Below are 20205 nucleotides of genomic sequence, written 5' to 3'. Positions count from 1 at the left end.
TTCTTGGCAATGTCCATTTTGCTCTGTGAGTTCGTGGTTACCTAACCCTAACCCTAAGTGGAATTTTCCTTCAATGGGATTTTCCCATGCATTTTAACTTGAAAAATAGATAAGGCAGACTAGTAAACTCAGTGCCCCCCTAACCATGCCCAAGCACTCCGAATTTCTTGGTGATGCCTACTTTGCTCTATGAGTTCATGGTGACCTAACCCTAACCTTAAGTTTAATTTTCCTCCAAGGGACTTTTCCCATGATTTTTACTAGGAATCCTAGAGAGGGCAGGTTAAAAAAGTCAGTGCCCCTTAACCATACCCAAGTACTCCCAATTTGTTGGCAATGCCCATTTTGCTGCATATGTTCATGGTTACCTAACCCTAACCCTAAGTAGAATTTTCCTCCAATGGGATTTTCCCATGTATTTTACCAGTAAACCTAGATAGGGCAGGCTAGAAAATACAGTGCCCCACTAACCATACCCAAGACCCCTGAATTTGTTGGTTACGTCAATTTTGTGCTATTTGTTCATGGTTACCTAATCCTAACCATAAGTAGAATTTTCCTCCAATAGGATTTTGCCATGTATTTTACCAGGAATCATAGATAGGGCAGGCTAGAAAATTCAGTGCCCCACTAACCATACCCAAAAACCCTGAATTTGTTGGCGATGTCCATTTTGCTGTCTGAGTTCATGGTGACCTAATCCTACCCCTAAGTAGAATTTTTCTCCAATGGGATTTTCCCATGTATTTTACCAGGAAACATAAATAGGGCAGGATAAAGAAATCAGTGCCCTCCTAACCATACCCAAGCTCTCCCAATTTGTTGGCAATCTCCATTTTGCTGTATACGTTCACGTTGACCTAACCCTAACCTTAAGAGAAATTTTCCTCCAGTGGGATTTTCCCATGCATTTTATCAGTAAACCTAGATAGGGCAGGCTAGTAAAGTCAGTGCCCCGCTAACCATACCCAAGCACTCCCAATTTGTTGGCAATGTCCATTTTCCTCTGTGAGTTCATGGTGACCTAACCCTAACCCTAAGTAGAATTTTCCTCTAATGGGATTTTCCCATGAATTTTACCAGGAAACATAGATAAGGCAGGCTAGTAAAGTCAGTGCCCCACTAACCATACCCAAGCCCTCCGAAATTATTAGTGACGTCCATTTTGCTCTATGAGTTCATGGTTACCTAACCCTAATCTTAAGTGGAGTTTTCCTCCAATGGGATTTCCCCATGTATTTTACCAGGATACATAGATAAGGCAGGGTATAAAAGTCAGTGCCCCGCTAACCATACCCAAGAACCCCGAATTTGTTGGTGACGTCCATTTTGTTCTATGAGTTCATGGTTACCTAACCCTAACCCTAAGTAGAATTTTCCTCCAATGGGATTTCCCCATGAATTTTACCAGGAAACATAGATAGGGCAGGCTAGAAAATTCAGTGCCCCTCTAACCATACCCAAGCACTCCCAATTTCTTGGTAATGTCCATTTTGTCCTATGAGTTCATCGTGACCTAACCCTAACCCTAAGTGGAATATTCCTTCAATGGGATTTTCCCATGTATTTTAACTTGAAAAATAGATAAGGCAGGCTATTAAACTCAGTGCCCCCCTAACCATACCCAAGCACTCCGAATTTCTTGGTGATGTCCATTTTGCTCTATGAGTTCATGGTTACCTAATGCTAACCCTAAGTGGAATTTTCCTCCAATGGGATTTTCCTATTAATTTTACCAGGAAACATAGATAGGGCAGGCTAGAAAAGTCAGTGCCCCTCTAACCATACCCAAGCACTCCCAATTTCTTGGCAATGTCCATTTTGGTCTGTGAGTTCATCGTGACCTAAACCTAACCCTAAGTGGAATTTTCCTTCAATGGGATTTTCCCATGTATTTTAACTTGAAAAATAGATAAGGCAGGCTAGTAAACTCAGTGCCCCCCTAACCATATCCAAGCACTCCGAATTTCTTGGTGATGTCTATTTTGGTCTATGAGTTTATGGTGACCTAACCCTAACCCTAATTGTAATTTTCCTCCAAGGGCCTTTTCCCATGTTATTTACTAGGAATCCTAGATAGGGCAGGTTAAAAAAGTCAGTGCCCTCCTAACCATACCCAAGTACTCTCAATTTCTTGGCAATGCCCATTTTGCTGCATATGTTCATGGTTACCTAACCCTAAGTAGAATTTTCCTCAAATGTGATTGTCCCATGTATTTTACAAGGAAACATAGATAGGGCAGGCTAGAAAATACAGTGCCCCTCTAACCATACCCAAGCCCTCCGAAATTGTTAGAGACGTCCATGTTGCTCTATGAGTTCATGGTTACCTAACCCTAACCCTAACCCTAAGTATAATTTTCCTCTATTGGGATTTTCCCATGAATTTTACCAGGAAACATAGATAGGGCAGGCTAGTAAAGTCAGTGCCCCGCTAACCATACCCAAGCACTCCCAATTTGTTGGCAATGTCCATTTTCCTCTGTGAGTTTATGGTTACCTAACCCTAACCCTAAGTGGAATTTTCCTCCAATGGGATTTTCCCATGAATTTTACCAGGAAACATAGATCGGGCAGGCTAATAAAATCAGTGACCCGCTAACCATACCCAAGCCCTCCGAATTTGTTGGCAATGTCCATTTTCCTGTGTGAGTTCTCTTTTAATCATTTTTAGCAAAAAGTTCATAAAGGGTTTTCAATCTTTTATGAAATTACCCATGATCAAACAAGTATATATTTTTCTCTTGTGGGCAATCTTCTATTGGATTTCTTTGGAGAATTAACTTGGTACAGGTAGTTCTCAACTTACAACAGTTCATTCAGTGACCATTCAAAGTTACGGCCCTGAAAAAAATTACTTTTGACCATTTTTCACATAACCATTGTATCACCATGATCACAGGATCGATCAAAAGTCATGACACTTGGCAACTGACTCATATTTATGACAGTGGCAGTATCCCAGGTTCTTGTGATGTTTTGCAACTTTCTGACAAGCAAAGTCAATGGGGAAACCAGATTCACTTAGCAACCATGTAACTAACTTAATAATTGCAGTGATTCAGTTAACAAGAAAAGTTGTTAAACGGAGCAAAACTCAATGAACAAATTTCTCATTTAACAACTTAATTTTGGGCTCAATTGTGCTCGTAAATTGAGGACTACCTATATTGTGTAACTTATCTCTTGTTGTCTTCTGATATAAAGCATACTTATAATCTCTTGAAACTTTTATCTTTACATATTTTGTGTTGGTTCTGTGCATATTGTCTTCTTCTGTACCCATATCTTTCTCTTCCCATTCCATAGATTATGTTAGAACTTCAACATCCTTTCCTTAATATCTTCCCCTTATTTTCTGGGATCTCCATTTTTTCCCTCAATTTGTTTTAACTTTTATTATAACACAGATTATTCAAGTTTTAAAAATTTACTTTCTCTTGCATATTTGCAAATGTTTCAGTCAGGTCTTTCTTAACAAATTCAGTCACTGAAGTCCTAGATGACCTTATAATATTCTTTCTAATTCATCAAACATAATTTGTAACATCCCTAGTATCCTTTTCTTGGTATTTGCTGTGCTAGTAATTCTCTCCTTCCTTCTTTCACTACTTCCCTGATAATATTTTTTCTCTTTCTGTCTCTCTTATATTAAGAGATAAAATCTCTTATCTTTTTGTACAGAAAAATCTACCAATCATTTCATTTGAAAAACACTCTTTTCCTTGAAGGTATATGCTATTTATTTAATTATAAACGCTTTAACTACACCCGTTAGCCTTTGCAATTTTTTATAGTCCAACCTTTTAGCAAGCTTTTTGCTGTATATTAGTTCTCAATACTTATACTTATCATTTTTAATATATTACTGTATTTCTGCTATTTTTTGTTTAATTTTATTCTTTTACTATTATTTTTACATTCTTTTTCAAATTTTGTCCGTTTTATTTTTGTAAGCCGCCCAGAGTAGCCCCACAATGAGATGGGTGGCAAATAAATTTAACAAACAAAATAAAGAAATATTTTTGTCTGTTTCTCTTTATTTATACCCTGATCATAGACCCTTGGGCTAGATTAATGGAGAAATTAATGGATGCCTCTTAGAAATTTGTGATATGGAAGCGGCTAATATTTTGCTTCTTTCAACTATTCTTTAGAGTGATTAGGTATCATGCTCAAAAACTAAAATAGTCTCATTTTTTAATACTATCCTATTTCTTAATAAAGATGAACTTTCCAAAGACTTGAGAACTATAGTTTAACAATTCAAGTACAATTGAACAATTGTAGTTCCATACAGGATTTGTAAATTGCTTTGTAAAATGTTACATACAAAGCATTATATTGCAGGTGCAAGACAATACTAGAGAGAAAAGAATGTAGAAACAATAGATAGGTAAAAAAAACATTCAGATTTTTCTATAACACAATTCAAGTTTATTCCATTCATTCCTGCAACACAAACACTGTATCATTTAGCAGTCTGATGTCTATGAACCATGATAATAATAAACCAAACTGTGTCAAAATAGTTACATTGTGGAAAAAAGTCAAATATCAAAATGCACAAAGCACTATTTTCCCCCATCACTGGAGTAGAAAGATGATTGTTTTCCCATTTATAAAATATAAGACTGTTCAGTTGAAGATTCTGCATGCAACACTGGAATTGCTCAACTAGGTCATTCTATTCTTACCAGCTTCTTCTATTAATCAATTCATCTACTTAGTACTGTATTGAAGAACAAAAACCAAGTCATGAAAGCAATGCCTATAACAAAGAGCAGAAAGTTTTAAAATGGTAAATCATCTTAAACAGAAATCAGAAAGGAAGGAGACCGATACTGCACTGGATTTCTAGATTGCTAACTAGTGCTGATGACTCCTTTAAATGGGGGTTGGGATGGGATACTTCAAGAGTGTTCACCAAGAGCTAGTATTATCAGATACTGGCAAAAATTTTAGAATACAAATCACATCTAGTACAAATTAAAAAAAATCTAAAGTTAGCCTGATTTTTTTAAATGAATAGCAGAGAAAGGGCACATATATATTTAATAACCCTGAACAAACAAGTATAAGACAGGTGTTAAGAGCTATTTATTGGAATCTACCTGTAGATGTGTAAGGAAAACATGAGCAAAATGAGTTGTGCGAAAGAGAAGAGGCACAAATGCTCCAACATATCAGACGGAGGGAGGGAGGGAGGGAGAGAGAGAGAGAATGGAAGAAATATTTGAACAAACTATTGATAATCATAATTTATGCCTTACTAGAATAGAATGGTAACATTTCACATCCCTTCAGGGCAAATGTCAATTAGGCCATGCCAATTGTGACAAAATATGTTTAATTTTAAGATTAATCTAAAATTCAATTTATTGGATTAACATTTTTTCAGTTTACCATAGCACAAAAAGGTGAATATGTGATTATGCAGACTGTGCATGCAAAGTTTATTATTTTTATATCACATTTCTGCACCAATACAAAAATATATTACATAGATCTACTTTTAAAACAGTCTTTGGAGAATAAAGTTTATTCCCCATGGATGCTAGATAACTGATCTGAATATAACAGATGATATCTGTGATAAGGGACAAATAAGATACAATTTAAGATACAATGTTAACATCGCTTAACAAGTCCATTTCTCCAGATTCTTTTTTTCTGGTGAGAGGATGGTACAATAGTAAAAATTAAATGTTTTTAAACTCAAAAGCTACATTCATTACATGAAATGTGCTAGACACCAGAACTTCCTAGATCAGGGGTTCTCAACCTTGGCAATTTTAAGACTTGTGGACTTCAACTCAGCTTTGCTGACTGAGGAATTCTGGGAATTGAAGTTCACAAGTCTTAAAGTTGCCAAGGTTGAGAACCCCTGTCCTAGATGACAGTCAACATTGCATTGCACACGTTGTTCAAAGCCGATAAAAATCTTACTGGGAAGTTTTTAATATTATGATACAAAATGTATTGACTTTTTCAATAAGAATATCCAAATGCAATTTAACCTAGCATCCCAATCAAGGTATCAGCATACTACAAATCCTTACCTGTGAATATTTTTAAAAGCACTACATTGAAGACTTGTGAAATTACTTGTATAAATCATAATCTGTTACTGGGCAGTAAATGCAACCTGTCATTGTTCAGGATCATTTTATCAATTGTATATAATTTTGATCATTGCCAGATGCAAAAGCTTAATAGTGAATCAAACTCCTTTCCAAGATACATGCATTTAACCAGATTAATGCAGCAAGGATGATGTTAAGAGAATAGAAGCTCCTGTCTTCTTTAAAACAAAGTTAATTTGAGTCATTTTATTAGGGTATTTTGAATTTAAATCAAGAAGGCAAAGTTACCATCTTCTAGCACCAACAGATCTGGAACAGTCACTTTGTTCCAGTGTATTTTACAATGTGCTAGGGGAGGGCACTTTAATTAGAAGTTTTTCAAAAGCTCTATTCCAGAAGTAATTGGTTTGCATCTTGGAAGGTAGAAAACCCATGATTTTAATCATTTCTTCCAGCACCTCTGCTGGAGATTTAGCCCTGCTTGTATTATTTGTTCCTTGTTAATAATGACATTATTAAATACAGGGATATTATCAGCAAAACCCTTCAGCATTACATAATCTATTTACGGCACAGGGACAGAACTACAGAGAAGCTATCCCATTGCCTTGCTTGTTAAATGTCGGCTTAACAGTACTGGGCTACTAATTGCTTTTACATATTAGAAAATAAAGAACAGAGTTTCCATTTTACAAACTTTCAGCAAGTCATTTACAAGCTACATTACAGAACACATTCTTCTCCCCTTCCACAGCATAAGTTCAATTTTGCTAGAAATGGGGAAAATTGTTCAGGGTAAAAAGTCCTAAAGAGACACCAATTATATGTATTTCTACTCTCCAAACATGTTCTCTTTTTGATAGAGGTACCTAACTAGACTGATTTACTGTGTTTTTTTTCCTCCCTCTCCAATATTTAGCTGAAGAAGCTGGAAAATACAAAGAGTGATAGACAGGCAGCAGTGTGAGGCCACAGGAGAGACATTAGATCTCAGTCCATCCATCACTGAAGAAGAGCTTTGATTGCCTGATTGTCAGTGGCTTCAAAGGCAGTTAGTCCATCTGGCCCTTTCACAGTCTTATCAGCACCCTGTAAAAAGATAAGAACTGTCACTTTAGGAAAAACAAACTTCTTTGTTATATACCTGATTCTCCAAGTGATCAGATGTGCAATCGGACTGCAAGCTCTTTTGGTTTCCAGAAATTAACCAAATGCTGCTGAACAAAGGTAAAAAAACTCTTCTGCAATAATGAAATGTCTTCAGATTTTTTTTGGGGGGGGGGGGTGTCTTATCAGGATTGAACCTCAGTTTGTTCCTCACCATCCACATCTGAACAGCCTCCAGGCATTCTGTTAGAACTTGACTCCATTGCTCAGTTTGGGGTCCAGATGTACAACTGGTATCATCGTATTAATGATATCTGAACTCAAACCAGGAGATGACTTCATCCAATCGATCCATATAGAAGTTAAGAAGGGAAGAGAATACTGAACCTTGTGAGACTGCACAAGTAAGGGACTGTGGGCATAATCTCTCCCATCTGGTCAACACCAACTGAAACTGGCCATAGAGAAAGGAAGATGACTACTACAAAATGGTTCCTCCCATGCCCACCCTCTTAAGCTGTTCTAAAAATATACTGTGCTGATAGTATTAAAAGCCACTGAAAGATCAAGAAATGCTACGATGGACATACCAGCTCCATCATGGTTTCTACCACAAGATCACAAATCAGAAAGAATCACTAATGGTATCTTTGTACCAAACCATGGCCTTAAATTTAAGTGAAAAGCGTCCAAAAGATCCATTTCTTGTTATGGAGCTGGAGTTGGGCTAGACCACCCTCTCTACCAACTTGCCTAAAAAGGGGAGACTGGAGATTGCACAGACTCAAGTCATCACAAATCCAATGATGACTTGAGAAGGTACACCACAGCCTGCTTCACAACCCCTTACAGTTCAAATGACACTGAAAAGAGAAGACTTGATAGCATTGAAAAAAGTGATTTACAACTGGTCCTTGTATTTATGACCATTTTTGTATCCTTGTGGTCATGTGATAAAAATTCAAGATCTTAGCAACTGGCATGCATTTACACTGGTTACAGCTATTTGCAATCTTCTCAGGCATCTTCCAACAAGCAAAGTCAATGGAGGAAGCCACATTTGCTTAATGACTATGAATGTATGACTGTTTAATGATGATTTGATGTTATAACGGCACTGGAAAAAATGACTTATGACCTGTCCTTGAAGTTATGACAATCACACCACAACGTCACATGATCACAATATGGACATTAGACAACCAGCTCGCATTTACAAAGGTTGTAGCATCTTGCAATCATGTGACTGCAATTTGCAGTCTTTCCAGCTGGCTTCCAACAAGCAAAGTCAATTGGAAAAGCCTGATTGGCTTAACAACTGATTCATTTAATGACCATGGTAAAATGTTTCTGAAATTGGGTCAGGTCATGCAATGACCTGCTTAGTAACTGCATCACTTAGCAGTTAAAATTCTGGTACAAATTGTATTTGTAAATATATTGTTTATAGTTTAGTATATGTGAACATAGCCCAAATGTCTATCAGTAGTTCTCACCTGGTGTATTAACAACTGTCAGTCTGCAATAAGTTACACAATTCAGAATGGGAAAAGTGAGATTTTATTTTATGAAGTTTGTCATTCTTTCTCTCTCTGTGTATCTAACAGAATATAAAACAGCAAAATAGAACAAACTGAGAAACAGTATCTGCCTTAAATGTTTGCTTCTAAATTATCTGAAAAAGAAGCCATGGTGAAAGGAACTGTTTTCTTTCCTGTAGACTAAATGAAATATTTGTACAGTTAGATGTTTAACTATTAAATTGAGGCAGATTTTTATTACAACAGAAAAAGAAATCATGCCACCTTAACATATGAACAGTTTTCAGGAGCTCCCCCCCCCCCCTTTTTTTTTTTTTTTCCTGAAAAGCAGTTTTATACGAATGGCATTCATGCTTGAAACTGAAACAGTGTAAAGTTAGTACACTGGCCTCTCTTTATATAAAAATAAATGTATGAGTTAAAAAGCTTTAAAACAGTATTTTTCAAAATGCCCTAAGTTTTGTAACACTTATATTTAATATAGTACTAGGATTGTTCCTATTTGCTTGTAGTTTTTTTAATTGACTATATCAACATGAATAATTATTCACAGCATAAATTCTACTTACCGTAAATGCCGGCGTATAAGACGACTTCCATGAGCGCTGAAATCGGCGCCAAAGACGGGGGTCGTCTTATACGCCGAGTCGTCTTATACTCCGGAAATACTGGTAGTTTCCGGCGTATAAGACGACGTTCTAGGAATGCGGGCTGGCTATAAAGACGGGGGTCGTCTTATACGCCGGGTCGCCTAATACGCCGGCATATACGGTATACTCTGTTAAATTAGCCAAATAATTTTAGAACAAAATAACTACACTAAACGTTACGCTATACATACAATAGCTCAAGTCAATGACTAATAAAAGGGGATTCTAAAGACTAAATCTTGTCATCCCCAAACATTTCAGATGCTCTGCATTTCATTAAATACTTTCTTCTTTTCTTTCTCACCCTTCTTCTATCTGATTTTCTTTCTGATATCTACTCCATATTAGGCATCCTTAAAATGTCTGACATCTTGAAAAATAAAATTTACTAAGTTAGTACAATTGTCAGAATGATACTATCATGTATTCTCACCTTTGACAGAAGTAATTTCACACAGGACACATGATCTTCATAAACTGCTGAAAGAAGTGGAGTGATACTATGCTTATCTGGAGCCTATAAAAAGTAAAAAAAAAAAGTAAGCTGTAAAAAAGCAACCTCAATCGATACATGCATCTCCTAATATGACTTAAGTAACAAAGTTGCATGCTTCCCTCATGAAGAATTATGCAGATATCACATTATTGGAAGGTTACATTTTACTAAAAGGTAAATCAACGGTGAGAGTGTGAAGCAAGCAAGTAGAAATGGTCTTTACTTCTACAAAAATTTCTTCATCTACAATATTTACTTAAAATTTGGATCTGGATATTACTAGAAGAGGATTGACAAACAGGAGTTCTTCTTGCTACAAATATTATCCATCCCTATAGAAAGTCTTCAATGTGTTTTAAGACTGGCTTGGGCAGGACTCGCCTCTGTTGTTGAAAAGCTGGACTATCGTATTGAGGATGTTGCAGATAAAATGGATTTATTGGAAGGCCGTGTTGAAAGTGTGGAAAAAACGGTGGAGATTTCACAGGATGAAATTGTTATGTCTCATATACGGTAGCTGTTTTTCTCCTGTACAGTACCTTCTCCCATATTAAAAGAGATCATCACTAGGCCTCATCATGAAGAGGACAACTTTTTTCTTGTTTCAAAACTTAAGCTTTATGAGAAGATGGAACCATCCCAAAAAACATGGCCAAAATGATAATCTTTAATCAAATAGAATATAGATATCCTACGTGATATTTTTGAAGATAATGACAAGATTTGGATGCTTATGAAAACCTCGATTAACTTCAAGTGTTCTGTTGAAGTAGTGAAGTGCTATAATCATCCAGATTAATCTGTTAGTTCCTAGTAAGTGGCAGCTAATGAAGACAGACTAGATAAGACAGACAGATATAGATGGATATTCTATTTTCTTTTAATATCCTCCAATAAATAAAAACTGTTATACTGTACTGCAATAACAAAATTAACACTTACGTCAAGGGCAATTATATATACACATCCTACTTTATGCATTTAAAACAGTTATTTGTCTTAATCTAACAGATATTTCATCTATTATATTGCCTGAATTATTTTATTTAACATACATTAATATCAGCTCCCTTTAATAGAAGAAACTCCAGAATCTCAAGCTGTCCACAATCTGCTGCATAGTGAAGAGGTTTTCTCCCACCTTCCAATGTTCGGTTAACATCTTCACCCTTTGGAATTAAAAAAAGGTTAATTATTCTTTGGTAAAATATCTTTTACTTCAACCAGTTGTAACATGAGGTCAGTAGTCTGGAAGTTCAGCCACAGCAGCTAGACGTTTTTTGTTGATTCAAAACATTTCACTGTTCATCTAAGTAGCTTCTTCAGTCTGAGCTAGTTGTTAGGGGGACCCCATATATGTCCTCCAGGGAAATTTCATTTCTCATCTAATTTGGATAGGCTTGTTAAATAAGTAAATAAGAGCCGAGGTGGCACAGCAGTTAGAGTGCAGTACTGCAGGCCACTTTAGCTGACTGTGTTCAGCAGGTCAGTGATTCAAATCTCACCGGCTCAAGGTTGACTCAGCCTTCCATCCTTCCGGGGTAGGTAAAATGAGGACCCAGATTGTTGGGGGCAATGTAAATATATATATATACATTGCTTACTGGTGTACACCGCTTAGAGAGTGCTTGCACTTAAAGCGGTATATAAGTTTCATAAATAAATAAATAAATAAAGTAGGCAGAAAGTTATTGAGATGTAAATGTTTCAACTTTTAAATTCTATACCCTAAGTGTGTGACCTCCCTGGTGAACCTGTAAAGTGGTCTTAACCTTTTTGGGGACTAATGAAAGAGCAGTATAAAAGATGGGGGACAGATTGTGTCTGAAACCTTGACCTCTATTGAGGAAAGAATTTTCCACTTTGGCATAAATAAGATTCCTTCGCTCCTTTCTCAAACCATCTGTGTCCCAAAAATGTGAACATTGTTGTTCAATATCCATTACATGTACAGTAAGAAACCTCAAAGCAAACAAGTGCATTTTTGCTTTCATTACATTATGCTGTATTGAAATGAATAAAATGACTTCTTTGTTGGGCTCAGAGATTTCTGGGTAATTTATGGATGCAGAGGCTGTAAAAAGCATGTTTAATAATTTGTGCTACTCAAATATTAATTTGCTCTAGGCAATATCTAGATAGAATTCAATATGGGCTATAACCTTATATTCCTTTGTGCATTAGGGAATTGTTTTGAACTGCGATTGTTATTTGAAATTTTGTTGCACTGCAACATAAACCAAATAAAAATTCTCATGGAATGTTCTCTGTAGGCTGTTTAGTTCCAAGCAAATGCAAAGTTCTAGTCAAAACCTGAACATATAATTTAATTGAGAGTATACTGCCAGTATAACAATGTAAAATAATGGTTTATATCAACAGTCGAATTTAGATGAATAATAATTTCAAATAATTAGTCACAATGTAGGTTGTTTTCTATGCCTTTTACTCATCTATAAATCCATTTGCTCCAACTTCATACATATTTAGATTCAGATTCCTAATTTTCTTATCCATCTGAACATACCCTGAAGGTTTATCATTATTAGGACTTCTGAAGTACTGATGTAGTTCTCAGCCTAGTATTCATGATACATATTGCCACCAGAAGAGCTTTTTCATCTTATACCTGGGTAGATTTTAATTATATAGCTAGTACTGAGAAACACACAAAGGTGTGAAACTGGTTGTTTCACCAAATAGTATTTAGTAGCATAATATCTAAAAATAAGTAGCCCTTGATATAAATTTCTCCCTTTCTTCTTGCTGGTCTTAAAAACTAGCATGTCCACTCAAAATTGTAGTGACAAACAAAAGCTACAACAGTTGTGTATAGTCATAGCTTTTTATATAAATGCTTAACAGTGAATTAATTTAAACATCTAAAGATTTTAGCATTTCCATGTAATGTGAACTCCTCTAAAAATCCTCTAATGTTAAGCAATGGCCACTTTCCAGGAATATAGCAATTCCTTACAATATACTTTTCAGTGTGTTCCTTCATTAAAGAGGACAGAACTAAGTCATTGAAGCAGTAATGCTGATTACTTTTTCTTAATTCAAAGTTTTAGAATTGATAAACATACTTTTTATAGGAATTCAAAGGATTACAGATAATGTAGATATTCTACTTCATATCCCAAATAATACCCTTGATAAAGTATAATCATTTAAATGTTTCTGTTCATTTGCCATCTCAAAGTGTAATAGGGAATTAAATGTTTGTCTTAATCCATTCAATGCACTCTGGGATCAGTCCATTAAAAGCACAATGAATAAATGGACTGATAAATCATTTAATTGTGTGACAGTAAGTTTATAATTTAAAATGCTTATTACTTTTCCTTGTGATTATTAAACAAAGCCAGATATCTTTGCTTTTGACTCTGTCTTTTGCATTTTCCCTATTGTTCCAGTAAATTATTTTCTGAAAACTGAATTCAGTCAAACTATTACAAAAATATTCATCAGTACAAATGACTTTATCCCCTGAGGCTGCTATATGTATACGTTTTAGTGTGATGACACCCACATACTCAAAAAAGCAATACAATAATACATCTTCTCTCATTCAATCCATTCACGCAGTAATATAGTACATGGTACAAAATTGTTTCAGAAGCAAAAAAAATCTAATGGAATTAATTTAATATTAAATTATTTTGATATAAAAATATGGCTTAAAAGGACTTTTAAAAATGGCAAGGATGGGATGGCATTCATAATAACCTTACTTGCCAAAAATACAAAATTATAAGGTTTTAAAAGACAAAAATGTAGAAGGAGAATGGTCATCTAACTGAGTGCATTGTCCTAGTATACTGTGTATTTTATAGTATATAATTGCACAAAGCACTGCTCCCAGAAAGAATATTTGGAAGAGTCAGATGCTTGGAGAAAACTACTGCAAAGAACAACAGGTACTACTGAATAAGAGATCAACAAAACTACATATTAAGAGCCAATGCTGCTAAGTAAAATTTGAGAGGGCCTATTCTAACATAATGTATCACAATGATCTCACTGAGACCAGTAAATAGTACCAAAAAAACCATTAACTGTGATTCTTCTTCAGTTTGGACTTTCAATTTCATATTCATTTGAACACACTGAGTGAGGTAATATAATTTGAGGTATCATACGCTGATAACATCCAAGTTTATAACATCAGTTCAGACTGTAAGGGAGATGATGTCAATGTCCAGTTCCAATGTTCGGAATCTATAAGTGTCTGAATGTAGACCAAGCTAAAGCCTAATAAAATGGAGTTACTATTTATATCCCGGGATTTCCCATCAATTCCAGTTCTAAAGGGGCAGGCATGCTTTTTGAAAGAGCAGGTTTGTCTAGAGCAAACAACTCCAGCTGGAAAAAACAGTCGATGAAAGCTATGGCTAGCGGACCTTTGCCCAGATTCATCTGTTGATCAATTATTCCCCAATAGCAGGCATGATAAATTGCTGGCCAGTGGGCTGGATGCGTCACGCTAAAACCGCGCCCACCTCATTGCCAACAATGAGGAAAAAGTCCCGATACGTCACGTGACATCGTGAGTTTGACATGCCTGCCCTATAGGTAGTCCTCACATAACAATTGGGATTGGCAACTCTGTCACTAAGCAACAAGGTTGCTAAGTAGACAACAGGTGATTGAGACAGATTTACAACCTCACTTCTGCTACAATCATTAAGCAAGATATCATGTGATTGTGACCAGCTTCTCTACTGACTGCTTATCAGAAGCTGGAACTGAAACACACAAATGGGGATTACGTAACATAAGCACCTGCCAATTGCAAAGTGCCTAAATTTCAATTACATGATCACAGGGATGCTGCAACTGTTAAATATGAGGACTGGTTATAATTTTTTCAGCATCACTGCAACTTCAAATAGTCCTAAGCAGTTGTTAAGCGAGGATAGCTGTATCTGATGCAGGCAGACCTAGGTACAATGATTCATGTCTTATTAGCACCCAATTGGATTACTGCAATTGGAGTACTTTGAATAGGGTTGCAATAACACCAATTCTGCGGGCCATGCAGTGGTCACTGATAAATATGTGAGTATAATTTAAGGTTCTTGCATTAACCTATAAAATCCTTCATGGATGTCTACAGGATTGCCTTTACTCAATTACATCAGACCAACCTGTCATATCTTCTGTGAACAGCCACTTGTGATTCTACACTTCTAGCGGGTAAGGAGAGTCAAGACGGTGCAGCCATGGAATAATTTCCCATTGGTGATCAGACTGACCTTCTTCTCTATAGACCTTTAGAAGCTTATTAAAAATAGAATTATTCTGGAGAACATATTTGTGATCTAGTTCATATTCCTCTGCGTAAATAATTCTATGCTAAAGTACTCTAAAGACTATCCATCTTAAAAGGCTATTTGAATACCTTCAGCAAAAGACAGCCCATTCATCTAATTAATTGATTCCGTCGCTTACTGTCTTACGGCACTGAATTTCTCCTAACATTCAACCCAAAGTTATCCTTTTGCAAACCCTATAGATCTAGGTCTTGTCTGCTCAAGGAGCAAAGAACAAACTTTTATCCTTCTCTGTATGACAGAAATTCTGCCTTCTTTCTCAGGCTGTTCATATTCCATTAAAAAAACTAAGTAACTGGTATGCTGATGACTGTCACTGTAATTCTCTTCAGATCAATTTCTTTACATTCTATTTAAAGTCTAGATCTGGCAGAGACCTAGGTATAGAGCAGGAGTCCCCAACCCCCAGGCCACGGCATGCCAGCAACAAGCAAAGCCCCATCCATGGGATGCAGGTAGCACACAAAACCACGCACTCTCTGGTCTGTAGCAAAACCTTTCTCCACAGAAGTGGGTCCTGGTGCCCAAAAGGTTGGTGACCTCTGGTATAGAGAATTATATTAGGAAACCAGTTTATTGTGAGCTGGTTAATTTATCTAACCATGTAAATTTAAAATGTATAGTTTTAGACAAGTATGCTCACTATTTTACCATTAAGTTTTATAACATTATTTTAACATAAGGAATTGGAATTCCATATGGAAATGGAATTATTTCCATTTCTTTAAGCAATTTTGGGGAAAAGTAGAGTGTATTAACTTTTTAATGCCTCATGTGACTCCTATCTCAAGATTAAAAAAAAATGCCCCCAGTTGACCCTTTAACTGTGAGAACAACACTTTAGTGTTTAATTACATGGTGGAAGATGCACAGACCATCACTCAAATTGATAATATTTCAGGTTATATATAACCGCCCAGAGTTACTCTGTGGTAAGATGAGCCGCCAATAAATTGTATAAATAGATAAACTGCAGTACTCATTCCAATACTATACCTATTGCACCAGAGTATTTTCATGAATTATGTGCTTTTTCCATCTTCTTAGGTAAGAAGAACATATAGAATAAAATTGTGTTTATTTAAGCAAAACTATAAAAAACAAAATCTATTTCCATATGCTATTTTTGTTCCTAAGTAATTCTGAAATTTTCAGTATGAAAAATAATCTTAAACTGGCAAAAATATGCCTAAGAAAGGCAAGGATTTCCCATTCTACTTTTTCTACCCAAGGTAAGACCTTTGCCATTCCATCCTACAAAATCAGGGTAATTTGTATACAGAGTATACAATTTGTTTGAAACATCACTATCTCCCATCTATTTAAAACACAAAGCTTGCCTCCTCCAGTCTCAATTGTCCTAGGCAGCCTTTCAATAAACTGAGATTCTAAAGTTCAAAGTACTTTAAAAAAAGTAGTTTCTCTCATGAGTTAATAGCTAGAAGGATCTAACAACGCAATTTCACCAATAAGCACTTGGAGTTGGGAAATAATCCAAGGCTACTCAAAGTTTTGAACCCACAGGTTGAAAACCAGCAACTCTTTCAACTATCTTTTTCTGATTAGAAAACTGTTTTCTGACTCAGCTATATACTCAATACTTGACACAAATTAAAATCTGTGCAGATTGGTTTGGTCACCATAAATAAAAAGCAACACAATGAATCCTTCTAATATGTTGGCTTCTGTCTTTCTATTGAATAATACATTCCATTCTGCTCCTTCCCCTCCACTAATCATACAGATTTTGGTTCAATGGAGATTGTAAGAGAAACAGAAAATAAAAACGTTGTTCTATCACAAATGCTTTGCCAACTCTTGTCCAAGGGGTTTCATTTAACCTGTAGCACTCTTTACCCATATTGTCTAAATGAACTGAAGTTATTTTGATCCTTTTTCTTCTCCTTTTTCTACTTCATCACCTTCAATTCAGTAAAGCAACAAACTTAACAGGAAGTTGGACCTTGGAGCAGTCTTTTTCATCTTTGTTACTTCTGAGGTTTTTTTTTTATTCAGTGCCAAGTACAGGATACAAATCAGGAGGCAAGGCATGACTGTAAATGAATTATAATTTAGAACAAGGGTGTGGCTCTTCGCAGCCCCAATTAAAAAACAAACAAGTAGGGATGCACTAATAGTCCTGCCCAAGGTACTATGAGACCAACGAACAGAACCAGCCTTTGAAGACCCTTGGTTAATTGCTGGGAGAACGTGTGATTGACAGCAGACACACCTCGACGGAGCCAAAGGAAGGAGGTGGGCGTGGACCGGCCGTCTCACTGGAACCAAATGCGACCACCTTTCAGGCCGCCTCTTCTCGGGGCTTATTCTGGATGAGGCCCCCCCCCCAAGTGAAATCCTTGACAACATCCAGCCCCGCAAGTGACGTCATCCAGGACCCTCTCGGGCACGAGAAAAGCAGTGGGCACACTGGGAAGGCCTCACCCACCCACGCGCCCGTGCAGAAGCGCTGGGCGCCTTCAGGCAAACTCGAGTCCCACCGTAGCCTTCTACGAGGGGAAAACACCGCCCGGAGTGGGGAGGGCGCGAGAGACACCCCCTTCCCCAGAGTAAAAGGGACAAACTATCCGCAGTTTCGGGCCTTCAAAGGCTCGCTGCTCATCTGCTGGCTTCCCAGCCCGGCTTCTCCCACTGTACCTTGCCCACGTAGTCTTTCACCTCGTCCAGGTCGCCATTCTTGAGGGCCCACATGAACTCCTTGTCGGACATAGCGGCAGCCGCCCTGACCGGGACTCGGCGCGAAAGGCCACGGTACCGCTCGAGCGAAGGGGCGGGGCGGGGTTGCAGCGGAAAGGGCGGCGGAGGCGGAACCGACGGTTAGGCGGCTGTCTCTCGTGAGGGGCGAGGGTGACGGTTACGCCTCCCAATAACTGGCACGAAGAGTCCGGAAAAAGGGAAATGCGACTAACATGAAGGTGGAGGGGCGGGTGTAATTAAACCGCTTGCTCTTGCCACACACCGCTTCCGCTTCCGCTCACCATCCGCTTTTTTCACCCACACCCTAGTTGAGGCTAGGCCATGCAAGTGCGCATGCTCCGAAAACTCGTTTGTCGTTCTCTGCCTGACTCTAGATCCAACGGCTTCCGTAACCTGCGCGGGGCGGAGCGGCCGAGTCGCTTAGGGGAAACCGGAACTAGTGCTTGAATAAGTTGAAAGAAGCGGTTGCTTAGGAAACGTAGTTGGGCATGCGTGGATGCCCTAGTTCGTCTGGGACGAAGAATGTGAGGTTGAGTTGATAGCTTGGCGGTTAAGGAGGGTGGCAAAACCTTACATCACGAAGCGTGGCTAATATCATCGCTTACAATCTGGATTCTAAGGGGGCATAAACATCTACAACAATGTTTTTCAAATTCAGCATTTTTAGGATCTATGGACTTCCAACTCCCATAATTCCCCAGCCAGCATGAGGAGCTGGGAATTAAAGTCCACACATCTTAAAGTTTCTGAGGTTTATATTGCAAATTGGCAGATGTATAAAAAAGGGAGAAATTAGAAGCCTAGTAGTCTTTTTTCAAGATTCGCTTTGCTTATCTAGTTTTTATTAAGGTGTTAAAAAATAATTTAAAATGTAGCAGAGACCTTAGCATTAAGTTATCAGCTCAAAACTAAAACCTTTGTCGTATAACAAATACTTTGATACAATATGCAGCAGAATTTTTTTCCTAAAGTTATATTCAGTTCTGGATGAAAAAGTCAATCTCATGCTCATATCCTGAACTGTAATATTGATATAATACTTCTTTCTCTGGGCTTTATTTCCAATACAAGTAGTTCTTGACTTACCAGAATTGGGTCCTGAATTTCCTTTATTAAGCAAGGTGGTTATTAAGTGAGTCACACCCAATTTTATGACCTTTTTTGTCATAGTTAAGTGAATCACTGCAGTTGTTGAGAGAATAAGTTGGCTGTTAAGCAAAACTGGCTTCCTCCGTTGACTTTGTTTGTTGGGAGATGGCTGAAAAATTGTAAATGGTGATCATGTGACCCTAGGACACCGCAACCAGTGTAAATACATTCTGGTTGCCAAGAGTCAAAATTCTCATTACATGATTCCAAATTCTGTTGGAATGCTGTAATGGTTGTGTGAGGACCAGTCATAAGTCACTTTTTTCAGTACCTTTGTAACTTTGAAAAGTCACTAAACAAATGATTGTAACTTAGATTGTAGTCTAAGTTATCTAAAGAATAGAGTGTAAAGAAACTACCAGTAATACTAAATAAATGAATTACAGCAGTGGCCCCCAACCTTTTGGGCATCAGGGATCAGTTCGGTGAAGAAAGGTTTTTTCCGTAGACCGGAGTGGGTGTAGTCTTTTTTTTTTTTAATTGAAAATTTTTAGGTTTTACAAAAAGAAAAGATTCCCCTCCCTCACACCCTCCCTCCCCTCCCCTCCCCCAATCTTCCCAAAGCTGAATATAGGCTTAGTTAAAAATTTTTTTAAAGAATCTTGAAACACTTATAAACCATAAACAAATCTAAATACGTTAATTAAACAAATTATAAAATAATTAAGAACAATATGTTAAAAAAATACAAGAAGAAAGAAAAGAAAAAACAAAAATAAAAAATAAAAAAATAAAAATAAAAGAAAATATCTAAGAAATATCTTAAACTTTAATTATAAATTATTCAAAAATTAAGTAATATTTTTTTATATCCAACTTATATTGTATGAAATCTATCCATCTTTTCCATACCAGGAGATACTTCTCCTGCGATTGATCTTTCAAGAAAGCCGAAATCTTTGCCATTTCCGCCAAATAAGAAACTTTAAAAAGCCATTCTTGCAATGTAGGCAAAGATTCCTTCTTCCAACATTGCCCTACTAACAACCTGGCCGCTGTAATTAAATTTAACATCAATATAATCTCTTTACTGTCACAATCGGAAACAATACCTAACAAAAACAATTGTGGGGTAAATTTATCCTTCTGAAAATTCTTTGAATATTCCACCATATTTTAATC

At 36.9% G+C, this 20205-nt stretch overlaps 1 protein-coding gene across 1 annotated transcript; it reads right to left on the bottom strand.

The window, feature by feature from the left end:
- Positions 1–4414: 4414 nt before the first annotated feature.
- MTPN (myotrophin) lies at positions 4415–18207 on the bottom strand. Its single transcript, XM_039357413.1, has 4 exons — positions 17875–18207; positions 10936–11049; positions 9818–9901; positions 4415–7175 (listed from the first exon to the last, which is right to left on the bottom strand). Exons 1-4 carry the CDS (start codon positions 17944–17946, stop codon positions 7089–7091), a joined length of 357 nt encoding a protein of 118 aa, XP_039213347.1. The 5' UTR covers positions 17947–18207; the 3' UTR covers positions 4415–7088.
- Between the last annotated feature and the right edge of the window lie 1998 nt (positions 18208–20205).

Source organism: Crotalus tigris, unplaced genomic scaffold (assembly GCF_016545835.1).
Source record: "Crotalus tigris isolate CLP2741 ecotype Arizona unplaced genomic scaffold, ASM1654583v1 scf7180000018919.839542, whole genome shotgun sequence".
Classification (NCBI taxonomy): domain Eukaryota; kingdom Metazoa; phylum Chordata; class Lepidosauria; order Squamata; family Viperidae; genus Crotalus; species Crotalus tigris.
The sequence above is the reverse complement of the archived record's forward strand: the minus strand, read 5'-3'. Positions and strand labels throughout refer to the sequence as shown.